The sequence below is a fragment of the Trachinotus anak genome, unplaced genomic scaffold (assembly GCF_046630095.1).
Source record: "Trachinotus anak isolate AG129_WGS33_773 ecotype Australia unplaced genomic scaffold, CSIRO_AGI_Tana_v1 ptg000010l, whole genome shotgun sequence".
NCBI classification, from domain to species: domain Eukaryota; kingdom Metazoa; phylum Chordata; class Actinopteri; order Carangiformes; family Carangidae; genus Trachinotus; species Trachinotus anak.
The window spans coordinates 12,748,919-12,768,189 of NW_027273861.1; the positions used below are offsets into that span (position 1 = coordinate 12,748,919).

Genomic DNA, 19,271 nt, shown 5'->3' on the forward strand with positions numbered 1-19,271 from the left:
TGAATTGGCTACTGTTAATAAAAAAAGACAAATTTCACAAATGTCCCTTAAAGAGTAAGATTTATTAAGACTTTCCATATGAAGCAAGAAAGAAAAAAAAAACCCTTCATACTGTTTTTATTAAATACAGAGCTTCTTTAAGATTCAAGTGATGAACATTGCTTTTCCCTTAAGTATTTTATAAAGAAACACAATTCCAGTATCAGCATGTATTGTATCAAGACTGCATCTGCATCACATGTAGCCACAATGACTTTAATGACTTTAGCTTTTATCGCTGATTCAACATGTTGAAGCTGCCAGCTGGTGTTGTCCTCCCTGGTAAAGGCAGTTACAGAGAGCCATAATGAGGATGAGTGAAACCTGTTATTTTACAAGGCATAAAACTTCACAGAAAGAGGCACAGGAAAAGCAGCAACACGCTAATGCTACAGGAGGGAAATGTGACATCGACAAGTTTATCCATTCAGTTTAAGGCAGACGTATTCATTTAAACATCGCTGTTACGAGATGACTGTGGATGGTACAGAACTGGGTAGTAATTCAGTATTTTGTTTAACCTTTAATCTTGATGAAATGTTAAAGTTATAACACATAAATATTACAAAAGCGAAATACAAAAGCTGATCTGCTTATCCCACATAAAGAGATCGAAGAAAAAAATCTGGCAATTGTGTTTCCAGTTTTATATTACATTATTATTTTACATTATTAGTATACATTTGTATACTGGTATTAAATCATGTAAAATGATTACGGTAATCTGGCTTTTGATCATGTTTTTCAGTCCTGTGCTTTATCTGAGATGGCAGTAAGTAATGCAGAGATTTGTTTTATATAAACGGAGTGGACCACATGAAATGACAGAACACATTGCATTAGCTTTAACCTTTAAAATATACAGTGGAGTGGCTTTCAACAATGTGCCATCAAAGCTCAACACAGTACAGCTTTTCATTCCAACCAAAAACCAAAAAGCACACAGGTACACAAACGGATTTAACTGCACTACACAACAACACTATCAATAGAAGTATTCAATTTTTACCTTGATCCCTTTTTTTATCCAAAAAAAAATAAAAAATCAAAGTACAAAGATCACAAGAAAGTTTAATGAAACTTAAAGCACATCTATGCCTGGGCTGAACAAGTCATACCTATCAATCAGTGCTTCTCACAGGCTTGAGATAATAGGAATAATATAATATGAATTATGTAACATAATGTTATAATGAATAATGTGAAAATCATTCATAATAGCCAATTTTAATTGTCTTGTGAGTCAGCTGAGGGATGAATCATTTGTGCGTCACTTAGCAGCAGGCTACAGCCTCGTAAGATCAAATCCATCTGAAATATCGCATGTAAAGCATCTATGATAAATGGAATCAAACACACTGTGCTGTATCTTATTCTAGCATCTACATGGTGTGCATTGATATGTACATGGGACAAGATAATGAGTAGTTGTGTTGGTTAAAACCAATATCCAATGAGTCCGTTTAATTACTAACTGATCATTCTTAGGCTCAGCAAAATGATCACTCTTTAGTTTGACCAGTGAGGCCTCCAAGCAAATCTAAAAGCTGCTTTTCCAAATTTGTTGCCACCATGCCCTTTGGCTAAATGCATATGAAATTGGCAGGAGCTGGCTTGAAATATTGTGTGTATGTCATGGGATTTCGCAATCATTCTCCACTGGAAAGTTCACCTCAATTTTCTGGTTCTGGCTGAAGGAGTGCAGCCACTGAAACACTACGCCATAGAGTTTGGAATGAAAACTTACAGATTCTCAAGACTTGATGGTACATGGATGAAAACCGCTGGTACTGTGTGTACTGTACAGCCCATTAGAGATGATGACGCCCACAGAAGCAATCCTCTGTGAGAGTACAGTATATCAGGACACTCTAGAAGGGCGTGTCCATCTGGCTGCCCTTTGCAGCAGGCGGCACAACCCCGTAGCTCCTCTCCCGCCACCTCAGCCACTGCATGTGGACCTCTTTCTGGACCTGTCAAACACAGTAAGGTATCGTTCAGTGTATTACTGGGGTTTCAATGAAACCTTGGAAGGATTAGAGATCATACATTTCAAGTGGGATCAGAAAAATAATAACTGATAAACCACAACTATGAATTCCTTTTTCTTTTTTATCTACAAGAGAATTTAGATTTAGATCAAATGAATGAATCCATTATTTTGATAATTTAATGACTTCCAAGTATTACCTGAGGGGTCCTAAAGTACCAAACAGATGAACATGGGCTCTGAGTTATTTTGTGGTGAATGTAAAACACAGACTGGTGTTGCCCTCAGACTGACTGGGGTTGGCCTCACATTAATCTTGGTGGTTACATAATATGGGCTCAGGGTCCTTCATTTACGCCATGAGGAGAGAAGTGGCAGATTGTTTTGTGTTTAAACCCTGAGGACTCTAAGCCCTTCCCCCTTGCTGACATCTGATCTGGGTGCACAGGTTTATTGTGCAGCAGAGAGCTGTAAATTATCTGTGTGATTTGTTCAATGTGTGTGCCGTGTACTGACCTCTTGATTGAGAAAGCAATAGAGAATTGCTACAAGGAGCCCCTGTTAAGAGAGATGGTTTTAATCATTAACAGTCAGGAATAGTCCACATTATTAAAAGGTTGTTTGTGTGGAGACAGGTAAATGTCAGGCAGAAATGAGAACTGATAGGCTGAAGAATGAGAATTAAAACAAGGTTAGGACAATCTATTATGTTTTGCTCACACAGGCCTCAAATTAAACCATGCATTATCTCTGTGAACTGTAAACTCTGCTGCCATTCCCTTTAACTTTACGCTAAAACATGCAGAACACCGTAAAATTGGTCTTAGCTGTTTCATCCCTATTTTTGAAAACATTGCCTGTGTTACAGCTAAATGGACACTGTTGTGACTTGTAGATTTCAGATTTATTTCACACCTCTGTGCCCTGAATTCTCAACAGGACAGCATACAAGAACAAAATCCAATTTGGGGAGCTGGCTGGCACACCAGCTTGTGCCAGATGTGACATAAAGTGGAGGAAGCCATTTGTCTTCCCCATGTGTCTGGCAGATCCAAAAACCATGTCCCAAGATTCCTTCACATTCCATTATGGCTAAGCCCTTTATCACTAATGAACTTATTAATAAGTCTTTATAAAGGTATTTCAAGAATATAACTAGTGTTTAGCTTCAATAATGTTATTGAATAAGAAATGAATAATAAATCTGATACTCTTTTTAGCCAAGCTCTACCTCCTAAGCTAATGATATTTCTGTTAGCTTCAGCTGTACATTGCATTTTATGGTAATCAGCAACTGTTACCAGACTAAATTAAGATGATGAACATGGAAAGTATCACACCTGGTAAACATCAGCACCTTAGCACTGTGAGTATGTTAGCATGCTGACGTTAGCATTTGGATCAGTGCACAGCTGTGCCTAAGTAAAGCCTTTTTACATTAGATGTCTGGAGTGCAAACAAGTTGAAATGTCAAAACCTTTCCTCTGAACATCTTGTTTACACATCTGTAATCTGTAACACGTAAATGCAACATTCATTAATGCACGAAATTTGTATAAAAGTGCAGAAAGCAAAGCAAATCCAAACCTAATTGAATTACAAATATCATGTAATGCGAAGAATTAATTTATTAAGGATATTGTCTAAATTAGATGAACTTAATTTGATAGATTGGATTTACTCCCATGGTCACTGATCTGATTACATTGTGAGTGTGTTAGTTTTCAGGGTATTTGAGCATAAAAAAATATTGCTGTCAGAATACTGAGTGCTTATACTATGCAGTCCGTGTGTGTACCTGGAAAGATCCCATGCAGAGCTCGATACAGAGGCGCAGGTTAACACTGAAGTAGTCGGGCAGAAAATTGAAGAACATGTAGTGAGTACCAAACAAAGGGATGAGGAGGAGGGTGGACTTAGTCAGGCGTCTGTTGCACACAAGCAAAGAAACAAGATGCAGGAGGTGAAGCTACTTGAAGGTGCCATTTTTTGCATATCTTATCTGTCTGCTGCTCTGGACAGCCTCATTCATACAGTCAAGCGAATTATCAGATGTCAGTCAAGAGGATACTTGTGTGTGCGTCAGTTTTAACATCAGCTTTGTTTGTGAGTGGAAAGGTATTGGCAGGTGCATGATTCATAGTGGGGATATTAATATGTGAGTACGGAGGTACTATTATTTTGTATGGGTAGGGGAACATGTTAATCTAGCTGGTGCAAGCATCACTTAACTTCCCTTTGGTATGTCTATTATAAGATCTAGATATGCATGATGCAGCTGAACACTTTCAGTCAATTAGTGAGCCTATTTCAATTAGAAATTCTGATAAGCCACTTGGGAAGTGGAAAGGTAGACGTGGCCAGACTGAGTAGTTTGTGGTTCACTGGTGACTGAATGAATTATACACACAGTGTTCCCACTGTGGTGTATCAGCAGTTTTCGCACAACTCACATCTTTCCCAACAGTAAAGTGTCTACATATCAGAGTGGAGAGGTATCAGAGAGAATAAGAAAGTATTTCCAAATCTGCCTATTAGGCTAAAAAAGTTTGACAGTTTAAGATAAACAGACGAAACTTTGAAAATGCAAGACTGTATCAGGAAAAGATGAAAGCTGCATTTGATAAAAGCCAATCTCAAACCTTAAAGAGTGGTAAATTCTGGATAAAATGAACGCCTCCTTCTTCTTCAGTATTCAAAATGCAGTACCGACTAAAGCTGAAGATACAGTATCACTGCAGAGTTCAGTCACTCATGTTGTGCCTACAACTGTGTCTGCAGCTAAAGGATTACCTGTACTGAGAGGAGTTATTGAACTGAATCAGGCGAGGATTGAGCTTCTGAATGAGGATTCTGATGATGTTCATGAAGAGCATAAAATTGACCTGTTGATATAAAAAACAAGAATGTAAAATTAAAAAATAATCTCCAGCTTTAATGGGCTAGAGTGTTGACAGGTTTTACATCAAATGTTGTTTACATCTCAATTATTCAAAGTCATGGCGACAACATGGGCAGCCGAGTGTGTAATTGGCCCTGACTGCTGTGAAGACATTTTTTGGCTTGTTGTTCTAATGTACACAAAAGAAGTTTTTTCAAATCCTTTCTCAGAAACCACCTTGAAAAGGAAAGTAAACAAACCATCTGCATAACAATTTGTAATCTGCTAGGTGCATAATAAAGGGTCCATCAATTAGTTCTTTTCAGCACAATGGGGGTATTTACCGCTATAGACACAACAATTGGCCCCTTGATGATCCACCAGTAGGGCGAGTCCTCATTGATGTCCCAGCATCTGTGTGGACAGACGTTTTGAAAGGTGCACTTTAATCAATCTGTGCAAGTTCTCTTCCAGGGTGATGGATAATGACTTCATCTGACTGTAGAATACAAATAATCTCCTAACAAGCAACAAATAGGGTGAGTACACAATGATTGCAATTATAAATGTATTTTAAAGTTAAGTACATAAAGTAAGTTTATTTCCGTGTCAAATGTGATGAAATAATTTTAGTAACATGCTATAGTGCTTCATTGTGGTTTTAGCTGTTGCACTCCTTACTTCGGATTGCTGGAAATCTATACGAGAAATAAATGAGCTTGTGGAAATGGAAATGATAGTAGATGTTTATACAAACTCTGTGTCCTCAAAATAAACCCTGGATCCGATCCACAGGATGATGAAGACCACAGGTACACCTGTGGAATGGCAGAAAACAATAATTATAATAAATCATAATTAGACAGTTACCAGTGTGTGAACCTGCTGGCTGAATATCAACTTCTAATACATGCACTGATCCTGGCAGCAAGAACTCAAACGCATTAATTAAGAGGCTATAGCAGTATACATGTACAATATGTGGACGATCGCATCAGTTTCTTCCACTAAAACAAATATCTCTTCGTTCATTGTACTTGGCAAGTAAAGTTGCAGTGAGTGCCTGTGATTGTATTGCACTGACCTTTTTCATTTAATTCAGGTTTTTAAGAAATCAGCAACAACATTTTCGAATAAACATTCAACCCACAAACATGATCAAATAAAATGGTGGTGACTACCACAGGGTTGTAAACTTTAATTCACTTTGGTAATTACAATTGATGCCACTGAGCCGGGAGAGTTTCTGGCTGTATTCAAATAATAAGCTGCAGATGTTAGCTGATGGCAGTCTATCTGCTTCTTCTTGTCCCTAAAGCCCTTTAAAATACAGAACCATAATGAGCCTCAAATGGAAGGCAACTATTTCAATTGTTCATCTCAATATTTCTGTGAAACCACTATATACTCTACACTTGACATGTTCTGTTTACATTATTATTGCCTGATTAGGCAGGATGAGGGTGACTGGACTGGAATGGATGAGTTTTATTATTCAAGCCTTCATCGGGATCTGGTGTGGCAGCACCAGGATTTGAACAGAACACATCTTAAATCAGTCAACTGATTATCGAGGACAATGCATATTCCAGTGTGTTTCTATGTGTGTGTGTGTGTGTGTGTGTGTGGCTCTTAATTTGTGATTGTGGGCCCCTTGGCACGACCTAATGAGAGTGGTAGGTATTATATACCGAATCTTGGCAATATGTTTGGAATTTAATGCTAGTTGGCAGTAATAAAGGTCAAAGATTCAATTAAACTCTTCAGTTAGTGACCCTGTGGAGACATAAAGTAAATGTCATAACATTGAAACTGCAAAGCTGACAGTCTGATTTTTAATTTACCCAAGATATAGCAGCATTACCAGAGGGCACCTTGTATTACATATTCACAAAAATCCTCATTTAATTCGGTGTACTTGTTTCACGATTGAGGTCATGACACTTGGTATAGCAAGTATGGCTAGTTTGCAAAATAATGAGTTGTGTTCCACACCATATGCGACTGTGATAGACTTGAGACTACAAATGACACAGCACATGCATTTGTGCACTCGAAGAAGAACAGTCTCTGCACTCCAAAAACATTTCAGGCATCTTGCAATGAACTCTGTTACACATATTTTTCTTTTTTGTGGGATGAAGTATCATATCGGATCTTTCACACTGGAACCAAACCCAAACTCTTCAAATGTAGTCTGCAGCTCAGCATAGCAAATGTCGGGGAAACTGCATGTCAAAGTTTCTCACCCCAACCCAGCAGGCTGAAGCCCCACAGGCATCGACGGCTGTGATAGAAGGAGGATAGCAGCAGGGAATTTAGGTAGAGCGCCTCCACCAGGAGCCAGAAAAAATTTGCCATTACACAGTAGTGACAGAAGACCACGGAGCTCTTACAGGCAAACTGGACAGAAAAAAACAGGAAGGGAAAGGACAGAGAACTAATTGTGAGGAGGAATTAGTATGAGAAAGGAGAAATGCAAACAACATGTGATGAGTGCGATGCATAAATATGAGATCTGCCCAGGGGATTTTCTTAATACAGCTAAGAACCTCTTGTCCTCAATATCCTTATCTTACTGTGGAGAGGGTACAGTGGTTGATGTCGTCACTTGAGAACAGAGTAGCGTCCTTTATGAACACCGCCACAGCTTTTAAGATAAACGTAATGAACAGCTGGATGTGAATGAAGTTCCTGGCACAACGTAGCTTCCTGTTGAAAAAATAGGCAAACATGTTAGTTTTGGTTAGTCAGGGCAGGAGAAAAAGAAAACTTTAATAAAGAGGTTTTGTGTTTCTACACGTTCTCAGTTCTATTAACCCAATGACCCTGAGGGCTGGGTGTGTGAGTGTGATGAGACCCTTGACACTGTGTCAAACTCCAAGATGGACAATAACGGAGCTGAGAGGTGAAGGATACGAGAAAGAAGCAGCAAGCAAGACATTTTCGGAGGAGGGGAAAATTATGATCTTTTTTTTTTTTTTTGCATGGCAATTTAGTTTTAGTTTTATTTGGGCTATTCAGAGTTAATGCTCTAAAATGAAATAATGAAGTTAAATGAAATATCAGACTTCTTCCTTAAAAGGTTAGTTTGACATTTTGGGAAATGTAGATTATCAGCTTTCTTGAGGAGAGTAAGATGAGAAGACGAGAAGACACGCTCATGTCTGTGTGCTAAATATGAGGCGAGAGCCAGCAGGATTAGCTGGCTTCGGCAATTAGCCTGCTAGCAAGTAGCTAAGAACTTAACAAGTCCAGATAAAACCAAAACTTATTGTTTTTATATTTGTCTGTATATGTATGTTATATTATATTCTAACCCCATAATTAGTTCGATTTTACGAGACTTTAGACAGACCAAAGCCAGGTCAGCTGTTTCTGCTCAAGCTGACGTACGGACAAGAGAGTGGTATCAAACTAGTCTAACTCTCAACAAGAAAGTGATATTTTGTGACATATTTTTTAATAAATAGCCTACTACACCTGAATGAGGTGTAGGGTGTCAGTGCTATCACCTTTTAAGCGCAGGGATAGCAATGTCAGCAATGTTGATGTGGTTGCTATTGTTTGGCTCTCTGTGGTAAATGAACATACGTTAAATTTACCATGCACTGGTCACACTTCAAATTCTGTCTGAACGTATTTCATCTCTCTGTTCCCACCTGAAAAGCAACAGGATCAACACAGCAACAACCAGCACCACTAGAGATACGCTGTAGCCGATGGTATATATCAGCTTCACAGTGGCAAAGTAGGACTCTTCTCTCTGAAAGCAAGATGAGAAAGAACATTTTGTGTAAAAGGGTGTTATACTCAAATATCAAAGCTTTTCAAAATGCTGTCAGGCTTCAAAATGAATGTAATGTCTCAAAATAAGACAAAATTGCAGACTAGCTTGAGACTCAGCTGTACTGAAGACATGCCTGCAGAATAACTGCAAGAAAGCTTTTTTCTATTCTAGTCTAATGGCAGTAAGACTGGACGACTGCATCAATTCAAAAGCACATGAAAAAGCTATTTAATTACAATAACATTAAAACTTTTAACATATTACTGTCCTCCCTTGCTTGTGGAAGACTTCAACTCCGGACAAAAGATCCTCTGTATAGTTTTCTCTTAAGCACCATTCTAATAATTTCAGCCATCACCCTGATGGTTGACATTCGATTCACTTACTGAGTTGCAGAAGTATTTTCACATGATGTACATATGTTTGAATATACTGTCTTTTCTACTCTTGAGAGGCAGTGAACCAGTAAGCCTATATATCTGGATCTCAACTACTCAGAGAGAAGCAGGTGTATGAGCAGCATTGTCACTTCATTACAGTCTGACTGACTACACTAAAAGTTTTAAAGAAGGACCTCTTGAAACACGGTACATTTTTCTTTTTAAATTGAGCTTATTTGTTGTGTTGTGTTTCTGAAGGTGAAACAGGGTGTTTTCCCTGCTGCATCTCCCCCTCCCTCTAATTCTCACCCTGACCTCTGCACTCTCATTCTACAGTCACTCGTTCCCCTCTCTGACCTCTGTGTCTGCCTTGCCCCAGTAAATCTCACCTCAGGAATGTCATCTTCCACACTGCAGGCAATGTGGTACGGTGGGAAGGGCCTGGACCAGCCTCCACTGGTGCAGTTACGGCTCACTGAACCTGAGGTGAAAGGCAAAGAGATCAAGAATTCAACTCAGCCATGAAGAGATTAACATCACATTAGAATCATTATAGAGAGAAAAATATTATAGTAATATACAACCAAATACCTGCAAAACTAATGACATTGTCAGGTGTACTTTGTGTTTAATGCTAATAGAAATAGGTAAGCCTGCTAACATGCTAAATTAGGATAAAAGACTTTTCTGAAAGCTCTGATATATTCGACATGGAGCTTAATAATATGGTGAAAACCTGAAACCCAAGTACACATGGATGCCTAATGTCAAAACAAATGAGTAAATAAATGATCAAATGAATAAATAAATCAATAAACAAAAACACACCATTTGCTTTCATTTGAATGTCAATTTAGCCTAATTTCACCTCACTAGTAGACACACTGCTATCATCATTATCTCAGCCTGAAACCCTGCGCCTGTCACCTTCCGCTTTCACTATGTGATCCTTTATTCACCTGTGTTGTTTTTGAAGAGGGAGAAGACTGCAGGACAACCTCGGACGACCGTTTCTCCAATGACGGCATGAGGCCAGCAGACAACTCCATCCCAGAATGGCCGACAACCTTTTCAGAGGAGGTTTCGGAGGAGAAAGAAATTTCATAAACACCAATTTATACATGCTGTCATGCACTGCCACCAGAAGTGCGTGCAGTTTAAATATATACTCATGGAGATACAGCAGAGGTAAATGGGGTGTATCATGCACAATATTCCCAACATTTTTCAAAGCCATAACATCCGCCTCTGTGTACACTGTTAAGACAAGAATGAGGGAGTACGCTAGATCTCCAAGCAAGACCTTTATCTTAGATAGATTACATACATAAATCCTTATATAACTATCCTTAATGGCCTCCTCTAGAGATGCATCACAGTGATAGATCACCAAGTGGGTTTTCATTCTGCAGTTGAGATGCCATCAAAAATCTGTCCTGACAACTGATGATACTTGATTCCAGCCTAGACTCTTACACGTAATGTGAACATTTGCTACTGGTACAGAGTGATTTTAAAATGGAAAAGACACCTTCGTGGCTTCTGTTGGCCTGCGCTGAAATGTACTGAAGGCAGTGACGCTCCTCTTTCTCCAGCTGAAATATGTACTCACATTCAGGATGCAGGGTCGATAAAGCCTAGAGGTAGGAAAGACGGAGGGAAGGAAGAATAGAAGGAAAGGATGCTCTGTTAGATATATACAGGCATTTAGGCAAAGGATTTGGTGGCCGCTCAGTCTGTAATTACATGAAACGGCATTTCATCTGAAGAAATAAAAAAAGAATTGCAGTTCAATAGGACAATGTGTCTTTTTCGGGAAGTGCTCTCCATCTAACCTTTTGGCAAAATGCACAATTTCCGTTAGTGGCACTAACCAAAAAAGTGTCTCACTACAGTGCACAGAGAGCGGAAGCTCAGAAAATTAATTCAATGAATGTGTCTCCAAAGAGATAGATGATTGTCTCAACTCTGCACTCTATCCATGTAATGCCACTCAGAGATTCTTGTGTTTGTCTGCCCTTGTTCATCACTCTGTTTCCCAATGTCAAATAAAAATAGAGTAAGTGCATTTGAATTGGACTTGGACCTGACATTTATCTTGGACTAAAACAAATAAGAACATCTTGTTTCCGAGAAACAAAAGGGTTGATGTAGGGTAGATGTAGGAGGGTTAACACTGAGAGAGGGTGGATGGAGGAAACACAGCAAAGAGGACCAGAGTGTCATGACTCTGTTGTAATTATCCTTTTAGCTGTACCTGAAAACTGTGAGTGAATGTGTAGCTCAGAGCGCGCTGATATTGAACTCAGTCTGAGCCAGTGAATGCTTGTTATTTATAGTATATTTACAAAAAGTATATAAAAGTTTATATGGCCATGCAACTTTTGTGAAAACGTGTAAACATTTGTGCTCTGTGTTAAGCATGGGTAATAAATATGGGGAAGCAGAATGAATAATATCCATGGTCAGTGAGGGGTTTCCAGATGACAAGAATGCTGAAGTAAAGGGTAGAAGTGGCAGGGCAGGCCAGCGCCGAGTTCAGAGTATACACTGCGGCTTTGTGGCCTGGTATTAGACTCTAAGGTCAGCTTCATACAGTCCATTGCTACTCCTCACTACTCCTACATTTCACAGCACAAATGAGCTCAGGTATCAAATCAACATTATAGTGCCTTCAGGTACCAAGTGGAAAAGTTCTCAACTATAACAAAAACCAACTGAGGGTAAAAATGTATTTCATTCTTATCATATTTTTTACTAATATCACAATAAAAATATGAAGCTCCCAATTTTATGAAATAAACATTCTATTAAAGTCGTTATATCTCTGTACCTACTGAAACGGCTGGTGATGAGTGGATTATCTTGTTTGGATGGGCTAAACCACCATGGGTGAAATTCAAGTGGCATTTATTTTTTATTTCATGCGTCCAGTGAACTTAAGTGGTCTGAATTTAAAGGTCAGAGCAGCAGCAGGCTGAGTCTTGTTTTGTTAGGCTTGACAACATACTGTAACAGTGTGTTTCCTGATGACATAACTTGCATGGTCATGGTTTTGCAATTGAAATATCTATCTTCTCCTTTCAATTTACCTAGATTTTGACGTCATATAATATCTGCGTTCATATGGTACTTTGAATTCTATTTTCTTGGGCATAAAGGCTGTTAGGCAAGTGCTGGCATTTTGGAAATGATTCATTCATGCTCATCACTGCAGCCCTCTGTTTAATGACTTTAATGATACTGTTATTGACTTGAAAAGAACTGTAACAATTTTATTCTGGTGCAGAATTTGCTTTAAATAAGGAAAACATCTTTAATTTTTTTTCCTGGTTTAAGCAAAGGCTTTTTCTCTGCATGGGCGTTGAAGACATCTTTGTCCAGGCAAGTGTGAGGCACATTGTAATGTCAGAACGAATGAGAGCAGTGTGTGTGTGTGTGTGTGTGTGTGTGTGTGTGTGTGTGTGTGTGTGTGTTAAAAAGAATCAGAGGGGAGCACATGGACAAAAAACAAGACCAAAGAAGAAAAAAGAAGAAAAGGAGGTACTTATAGGCATGCATGTAATCATGGCGCCCCTCCATCTCCAAAATTTTGAGAATATGTAGCATCTTGTTTCACCCCAGGCTGAGTTACTTTAAGGCTCTTGTGTGTGTTGTGCCTTTCATTTCAGAAGATGCACATTTAATAAAACACACCAGGACCACACAACAGTTCGCAGGAACAGCCTTCATAGAGACCATTGTGCGATGGCGGTCACACCAGCCACGATGCCTAGTCATTTCTACATTATTACATGAGCACTTAGTACTCAGTACAGAGTACTCATGGGTTGGACAATACACATTTTTTAAACTCGGCCTTCATTTTGATCTCAAATACACACCTGTAAAGTTTCATCACTGTATCTTAGAGGTTGTGACACTATCACAGTGATACAAATCTGTCCACAGACAGACATATAAGCACCTGCCAAAGTACCTCAGTGGTAGTTTCCGCTACAGTAGGTGTCTCCAGGACCACATTTTGCCATGATGACACACAAACAGACTCACAAAGTGAAGGCAATGCTAGACACTTTGTTGCAGCTAATAATAAAGCCATTTGTGTTACTGATAGGCATATTGCACAGACTTTTGTCCCTGTCTCAGCTCAGTTCCATCTCATTTGGAAAGACCAAAGGGAAAATTAGTCTCTTTGTGACATGATGCAAGTAAACTCTTAATGAAAGAAGCTTCTGAAGCTAAATTCCTCTGGGACCACAAACGCTGCCTCTGGAGAATGCTGATTTCCCCCTCTCGCCAGCTTTCTGAGTGTCATCCAATAGGACAAACTCAGTCTGAGGTATCAACATATCCATTAAAAAGATCTATGAGTTTCTCTGAGGGGGAAACAGCAACATCTGCTCCCATACAAACCCACCAGGAGCCATTTCAAGAAATTACATAACTGAGCTTTGCATTGCAAAGACAGCTTTTTACGATCAAAGCAGTGCTTTGATTGGAACTGAGTGAGGGTATTATGTTATTGGTAAAAAAAAAAGGATTTGGCTTTCAGGGTTGTTGTACCAATCCTGAGGAACAATTCTAAATTGCTTTGGAAGCAGAGGTAAAATGCCAAATGGTTAGTAAATTAGCAGTGCACAAACAGGCAGCTTCTAATCGTAAAAGAACAGTGAAATAAAATGATGGAGGGGATTTAAAGGGATTTCCTTGTTATAAAAACAGGGATACACATTTAGATTTAAACAAATGAATTTCTTTGAAGGAACATGTTGAGAAATGTTTCCAATATCAGTCATGCATGTAGATAAAAAAGACCTTTGAGATAACACACTGAGTTACATCAGGAATAATGTAGCTTTAAATTCCTCTGAGAATAGGTATAGTAGTGAAACTGGTTTGAAATATACCAAATATTTTTATTTCTGTTTCTGCAATGCAATCATTTATCTCAGCCCTTTTTCTCCTATCCACACACATACACACGCACAAATAATGATAGTCTGCCAAAGCTTGTGTTTGTGCTGAATAACGAGCCACTGTAGTGACTGCCGCCGCTTTAGCTATGGCAAAAACATCTACAGCATAAACATAATACAGAAAACTAGTTGGAAGTGAACAAAATTCTCCTGACAGTTGTTGGACTGAACAATGTTTTCCCCCATGTTCTTTAAGTAAGTTGCGAAAATATGCAAGCTCTTATCACCATCAATGAATGGACGCGTTGGAAGCAACCCGAGCAAATTCGCTACCAGTCCTCTTTGTTCCTAATGCAATGCTAATACTCTAATGAGAGGTGTTATTGTGCAATTTACGCAGCAATTACTCCTCTTCCTGTTCAAAGGCAGGCGGGGGACGCATGAAAAAAATGGTCTACTTTGGCTCCTGCAGGGAAAGTGAATTGAGAACAATGAGAGTTTGCAGTGCGTGATTCAAGGTCTTTCACATGTATGCAGATACAGCGGTATATTATCTTCTGCTAAACTGTGATTGTGTTGTTATAATTCACCGGTTGAACATTGAATCACCAGGGGATGTGGCACTTATATTCAAAGCAGAAAGATGTATGCGCTCATTTCACCATTAAGCACTAGACAAAAAGCATCAGCTAAATCGCACACCGTATGTCCAATGGGGGTCATGTACCGCACACGGCTTCCCTGTTTATATGCAAAGGAGATGCGGCGAAGACATTTTATTCTACGTAAGAATGGCATCCAGTTGGGAGGAAGCGGGCAAAGCTTTGAGTGGCAGGGGGTGAGGGATAAAGAGAGAGTCAAGACTTGGTGGTTACAAGCCCTGAGGACGCATGACGTGCATTTCAGCTGCACGATGGGATAAAGTGAGACACTGCGCTGCATTTAAGAGACAGAAACAGAGATAGAGATAGGGAGATAGAGAGATGGGGGGGGGGGTTCATAAGGTAAGTCTGGGTAATATGAGCCATGAAACTAAATGCAAAGCCAAAGTCCCCTTCACACTGCCAGGGTAGTGTGCAGTCTGCTGTAAAAATGTTCTCTGAGAGGTGAAGCCCATTATCCACTAACTACCCAGAAAGGGGCCATCGGATTGGGCTCACTTTGCAGATGTTGCTTTCTATTTTAAACAGTGAACAAGGTGTACTATCACACAGCAGCCATGGTACTCTGGAACAGTATAAAAAGATAAAACATGTTCAGTCAATCACAAAGAGAGCACAAACACAGTTAGTCTCCCAAGTTTAGATAGTGAAGAAATTGTTTGACATTCTGGGAGGTACACTGACTCGCTCTGTAGCCGAGAGACACACGAGAAGTTTAGTAGAAGTGTCATAACTGAATGCTACACGTGAAGCGGGAGCCAGGGGATGTTAGCTAACCTTAGCACAGAGACAGAAAAAAAAGGGCAAACAAGAAGCCTAGCTCCGTCCAAAGCTAACAAAATCTGCCTCCCTCTTTTTCTTCCTCTATGCTCACTAATTAAATAGAACCTGTCGTATCTTGTGTGTGACATAATCCAGCAAACCGTTAAAAATCAAAGTCCCTGTCACATCTTTTCCAAAGATGGATTTCTGCCTTTTTAGGTAGTTCTTATGACGCCGATGTACGTTCAGGTGTTCACTTATTTGATGCTATACAGTGGAAGTGTAACGTCATGACTGACTGATCTGTGAGTGACTCGATTGGGTAAAGCGGGACCTCAATACTGAGGCTGCACTCCCTGATCGCTACTGAACAGACACTGGCTCCGAATGACGACGCCAGTGCAAGGTGGCAACGCTCTGTATTTTGGCTTTGTTTTTGTATAGTGGGAGGAAGTGGAGACACATGCTCCATCTTTATATTTAGTCACTGGACATACTGTGTTAATTTATGAGAATTAGAGATGCTAGCAGGCAGACTTTCGAACATAGCCATGTTATATCTTGTTTGTTCAATCTGTGTTGTTTTTTTTTTTTTTTTTAATTGTGTAAAAAGATTAAATCTAGGTTTTATGGTGGGGTGAAGTGACACACTACCTCATGGTTCTGCATTTATAACTTGTCATTTAGCTTGCTGTTTTCCCATTTCCAGTCAGTGCTAGGCTAAGCTAATCAGCTGCACAGAATTCCAATTAAGCAGTCCAGCTGCTGCCTGCTTGTGGAGTGAATTTAGTTTGGACATTACAAAGCCAAAAAGAATTATGATTTTTCTCTTTGTCTTCCTTTCTTTCTTTTTTGTTTGTTGTTTTTTCTGTGTGGTTCGGGTTATATTGACATTCAGAAGACTAGAGACCTGCCATAAAGTACTTTTAAATGTGTGTGTGTGTGTGTGTTCTACGGATCCCTGTAGTTCATTATCATTCTCTGCAGTCCTGAGCAGTGAAAGAGAATAGAATGAAGTGGGACGTGGTGATGAGTGTCTGCCCTGCTCCTATTCTCTCTCTGCCTCGCTGATCATCATACCACCCGTTTGCCTGCTTCTCATATTTCCATCCTGTTATGGAAATTAGCGAGGTGGCCATGTAATAATACTCCTATGAAGATGTCGATTAAGAGAAAAGCTGTTGTGAGAGTCAGCGTGTGAATGTGAATACATGGGTACGGTTTGTTGCCTTGTCTTGCATCCTCACAGTTGATTGGCCCAAATGATAAATAGAGGAGTAATATCAGCATACAAAACTCATTCTGTGTCATCTAAATGGTTTTTCACTGTCTTGATTTCAATAGTGAATTAAACTTACTCCACAATGTGTGTGTGTGCTGTGTGTGTGTGTGTGTGTATGGCATTCAACAGATGAAAAACAAAAATTTCATACTTTTTGCATAAATGTTTTAGACATGAATGCATAGACACTTTACCTACAGCAAAACCTCACGATCCACACGCACACACAGGCACATCAGTCTCCAAAATGTAAATAAATGAGTACAAGAAAGTAATAAAACAATAGTAAATCACAGATAATAACAGCGTTCGTTAGCATCAGGGCTAAACTAGTGATTTTATGCCTCCACGACAGCTACAGCTGGATGTTTTCAGGTTGTCCTTGCGTACATACAACCATCCGATTCTCATGAACAGAATATCTCAAGACCGCCTTGACGGAATTTCTTCAAATTTTGCACAATGTTCACTTGGACTCAAAGATGAACTGATTAGATTGTGGTGGTCAAAGGTCAAGGTCAAGATGACCTCACATTCTTGTGAACATACATCCCATTCTTGTGAACACAACATATCAGGAATGCCTGAAAGGAATTTCATTATCACAAACGTTCACTTGGACTCTAGGATGAACTTAGAATTTGGTAGGTCAAAGGTCAAGGTCACTGTGACCTCACAAAACACTTTTTTGGCCTTAAATCAATAATTCATACACGAACTATGACACAATTTAACACAAATGTCTAATAGGATAAAATTATTAAGTGATGACATTTTATATCCAAAAGGTCAAAGGTTAACTTCACAGTGTTCTGCAAAAATGCTGTAACTCAGGAACAGATGGGAGATTGTGACCATATATCCTGCAATTTGCCCAATTGGCAGAAGCACTAAATTGCGAGGAGGTAATTGTAGTTTATTACAGATGAATCTGCAGGTCATTTGGTCTATAAAATGAGAGAAAATTGAGTAGCATGTCCATCACAGTTTCCCAGAACCCAAGGTGAGCAATTCAAATGTTGTTGTGTCAGACCATCTGTCTAAATCCCAGTTTCATTTTACTACCATAGAGAACATAAAGAAACCAGCAAATATTCACATTTGGAACCACAATGTAAACTGGAACCAGTGAGTGAACCAGTGCATATATTTACATATACGCACAACCCAAATGCACAGACTATATATGCAGTACACACAGGCACATCTTCATGTCATTTTGCATCCATACACAAACATACACACCTTGTCCCTTTATCCAATATAAATCTGCTCCACACTGATTTTGATTTAATGTGACAGATGCTAAACCTTTACACATATAAAGGTCATGATCATTCATGGCCACACACAGAGAACACTGTGGTGTTTGTCTCAAAATCACTCAGTTAATATAAATTGGGCCGCTGAAAATACACACTCAGTTTACACACGTACTCACATTCATTCATTGCTTACATGAATACTTTGGATCACCGTGAAGAGCCACAGTACTGCAGGAACAGGTGCGCACAGCAGGCGCAGGGCGCTCACACTGATGAATATAATGGGCAAAAGAAAGATAATGTGTGGAGTCTATTTTTGTACTATGAAATTCGTACAAAAGGTAGTGCAGTTCTTCAATTAACGAAAAACTGCACTACCTAACGATTTCTTGTAAAAAAAAAAAAAAAAATGAATAAATAGATAAATAAATAAATAAATGACAAAAAATAAAAAAATTAAAAAAAGCTGCAAGTTTTAAATGTGGAAATGATCTTTTTTTTTTTTTTTTTTTAATCCACACGCATTAGGAAAAAGTAAATTACTCACGGTTGGAGCCAAACACAGAGTGAGAAAAATCCCTCTGATGTGGAGCCAGGACATGTTGACGGTCCAGTATCCTCCGCTCAGTCCAACGTGGCGTCTCCGTCAATCAGACTGCAGCACTCCAGCAGGACGGGATGCTGAGCCCCTCTCTCCCCCAGGTGTGAATAAAACTGCTTATCAAGTACATCTGCTACAGCGTAGGTGTTCCTGTTTATTTTCATAATAAAAGCCTCGCTCCTGAACTGTCAGTAAGAAATAGTTGTGGATAAATGATTTTTCACATATATCCATAGACACGCAAAGACGTCCCGCCAACACTACGATGGGGAGTTTAAAGTCTAATTAACTCAATGATGTACAGTTGTAATTAGACATGCTTCTCTTTTATTTTGAAGGTAAAAGTCAGCTCCTAGTTTAGTCTGCACGCTTTACAGCTGTACAGCTTTACACCGGTGGTTTTAAATTCAGAATGAATCCTTCTGCCTCCCTGAGCCGGACTGTGTCGCCAAACACACACACAGAACTTTGTCTTGTGTGACATGTTGTGGAAACAGCATCTTACACACACACACACACACACACACAAAGGGGTAGGAATAAGTGGCTTTGGAAACAGGGAGAAAGTTTTGGTCTGTTTGCTTTATCTTTCAATACGCAGATCATTCCAAGACATTTTTCTCTCAGACATAATATGTATTTTCAAACAAAGATTATAGTCTGTTTTCAGTCTTTTCATCTTTCATTCTGTCAATTTTCT

General features: G+C 39.2%; 1 protein-coding gene and 1 long non-coding RNA gene across 2 annotated transcripts; one reads left to right on the top strand and one right to left on the bottom strand.

Moving 5' to 3' along the window:
- Positions 1-47: 47 nt before the first annotated feature.
- On the bottom strand, positions 48-18,684 carry ghrhrl (growth hormone releasing hormone receptor, like). Its single transcript, XM_071487648.1, has 13 exons — positions 18,518-18,684; positions 10,612-10,717; positions 10,040-10,147; positions 9,470-9,561; positions 8,573-8,676; positions 7,490-7,622; positions 7,160-7,313; positions 5,668-5,728; positions 5,255-5,324; positions 4,823-4,914; positions 3,828-3,957; positions 2,546-2,587; positions 48-2,012 (listed from the first exon to the last, which is right to left on the bottom strand). Exons 1-13 carry the CDS (start codon positions 18,569-18,571, stop codon positions 1,911-1,913), a joined length of 1,248 nt encoding a protein of 415 aa, XP_071343749.1. The 5' UTR covers positions 18,572-18,684; the 3' UTR covers positions 48-1,910.
- LOC139627030 (uncharacterized) lies at positions 5,342-10,185 on the top strand. Its single transcript, XR_011692486.1, has 3 exons — positions 5,342-5,449; positions 9,498-9,566; positions 10,057-10,185. It is a non-coding gene; the product is annotated as an uncharacterized lncRNA (long non-coding RNA).
- Positions 18,685-19,271: the final 587 nt, after the last annotated feature.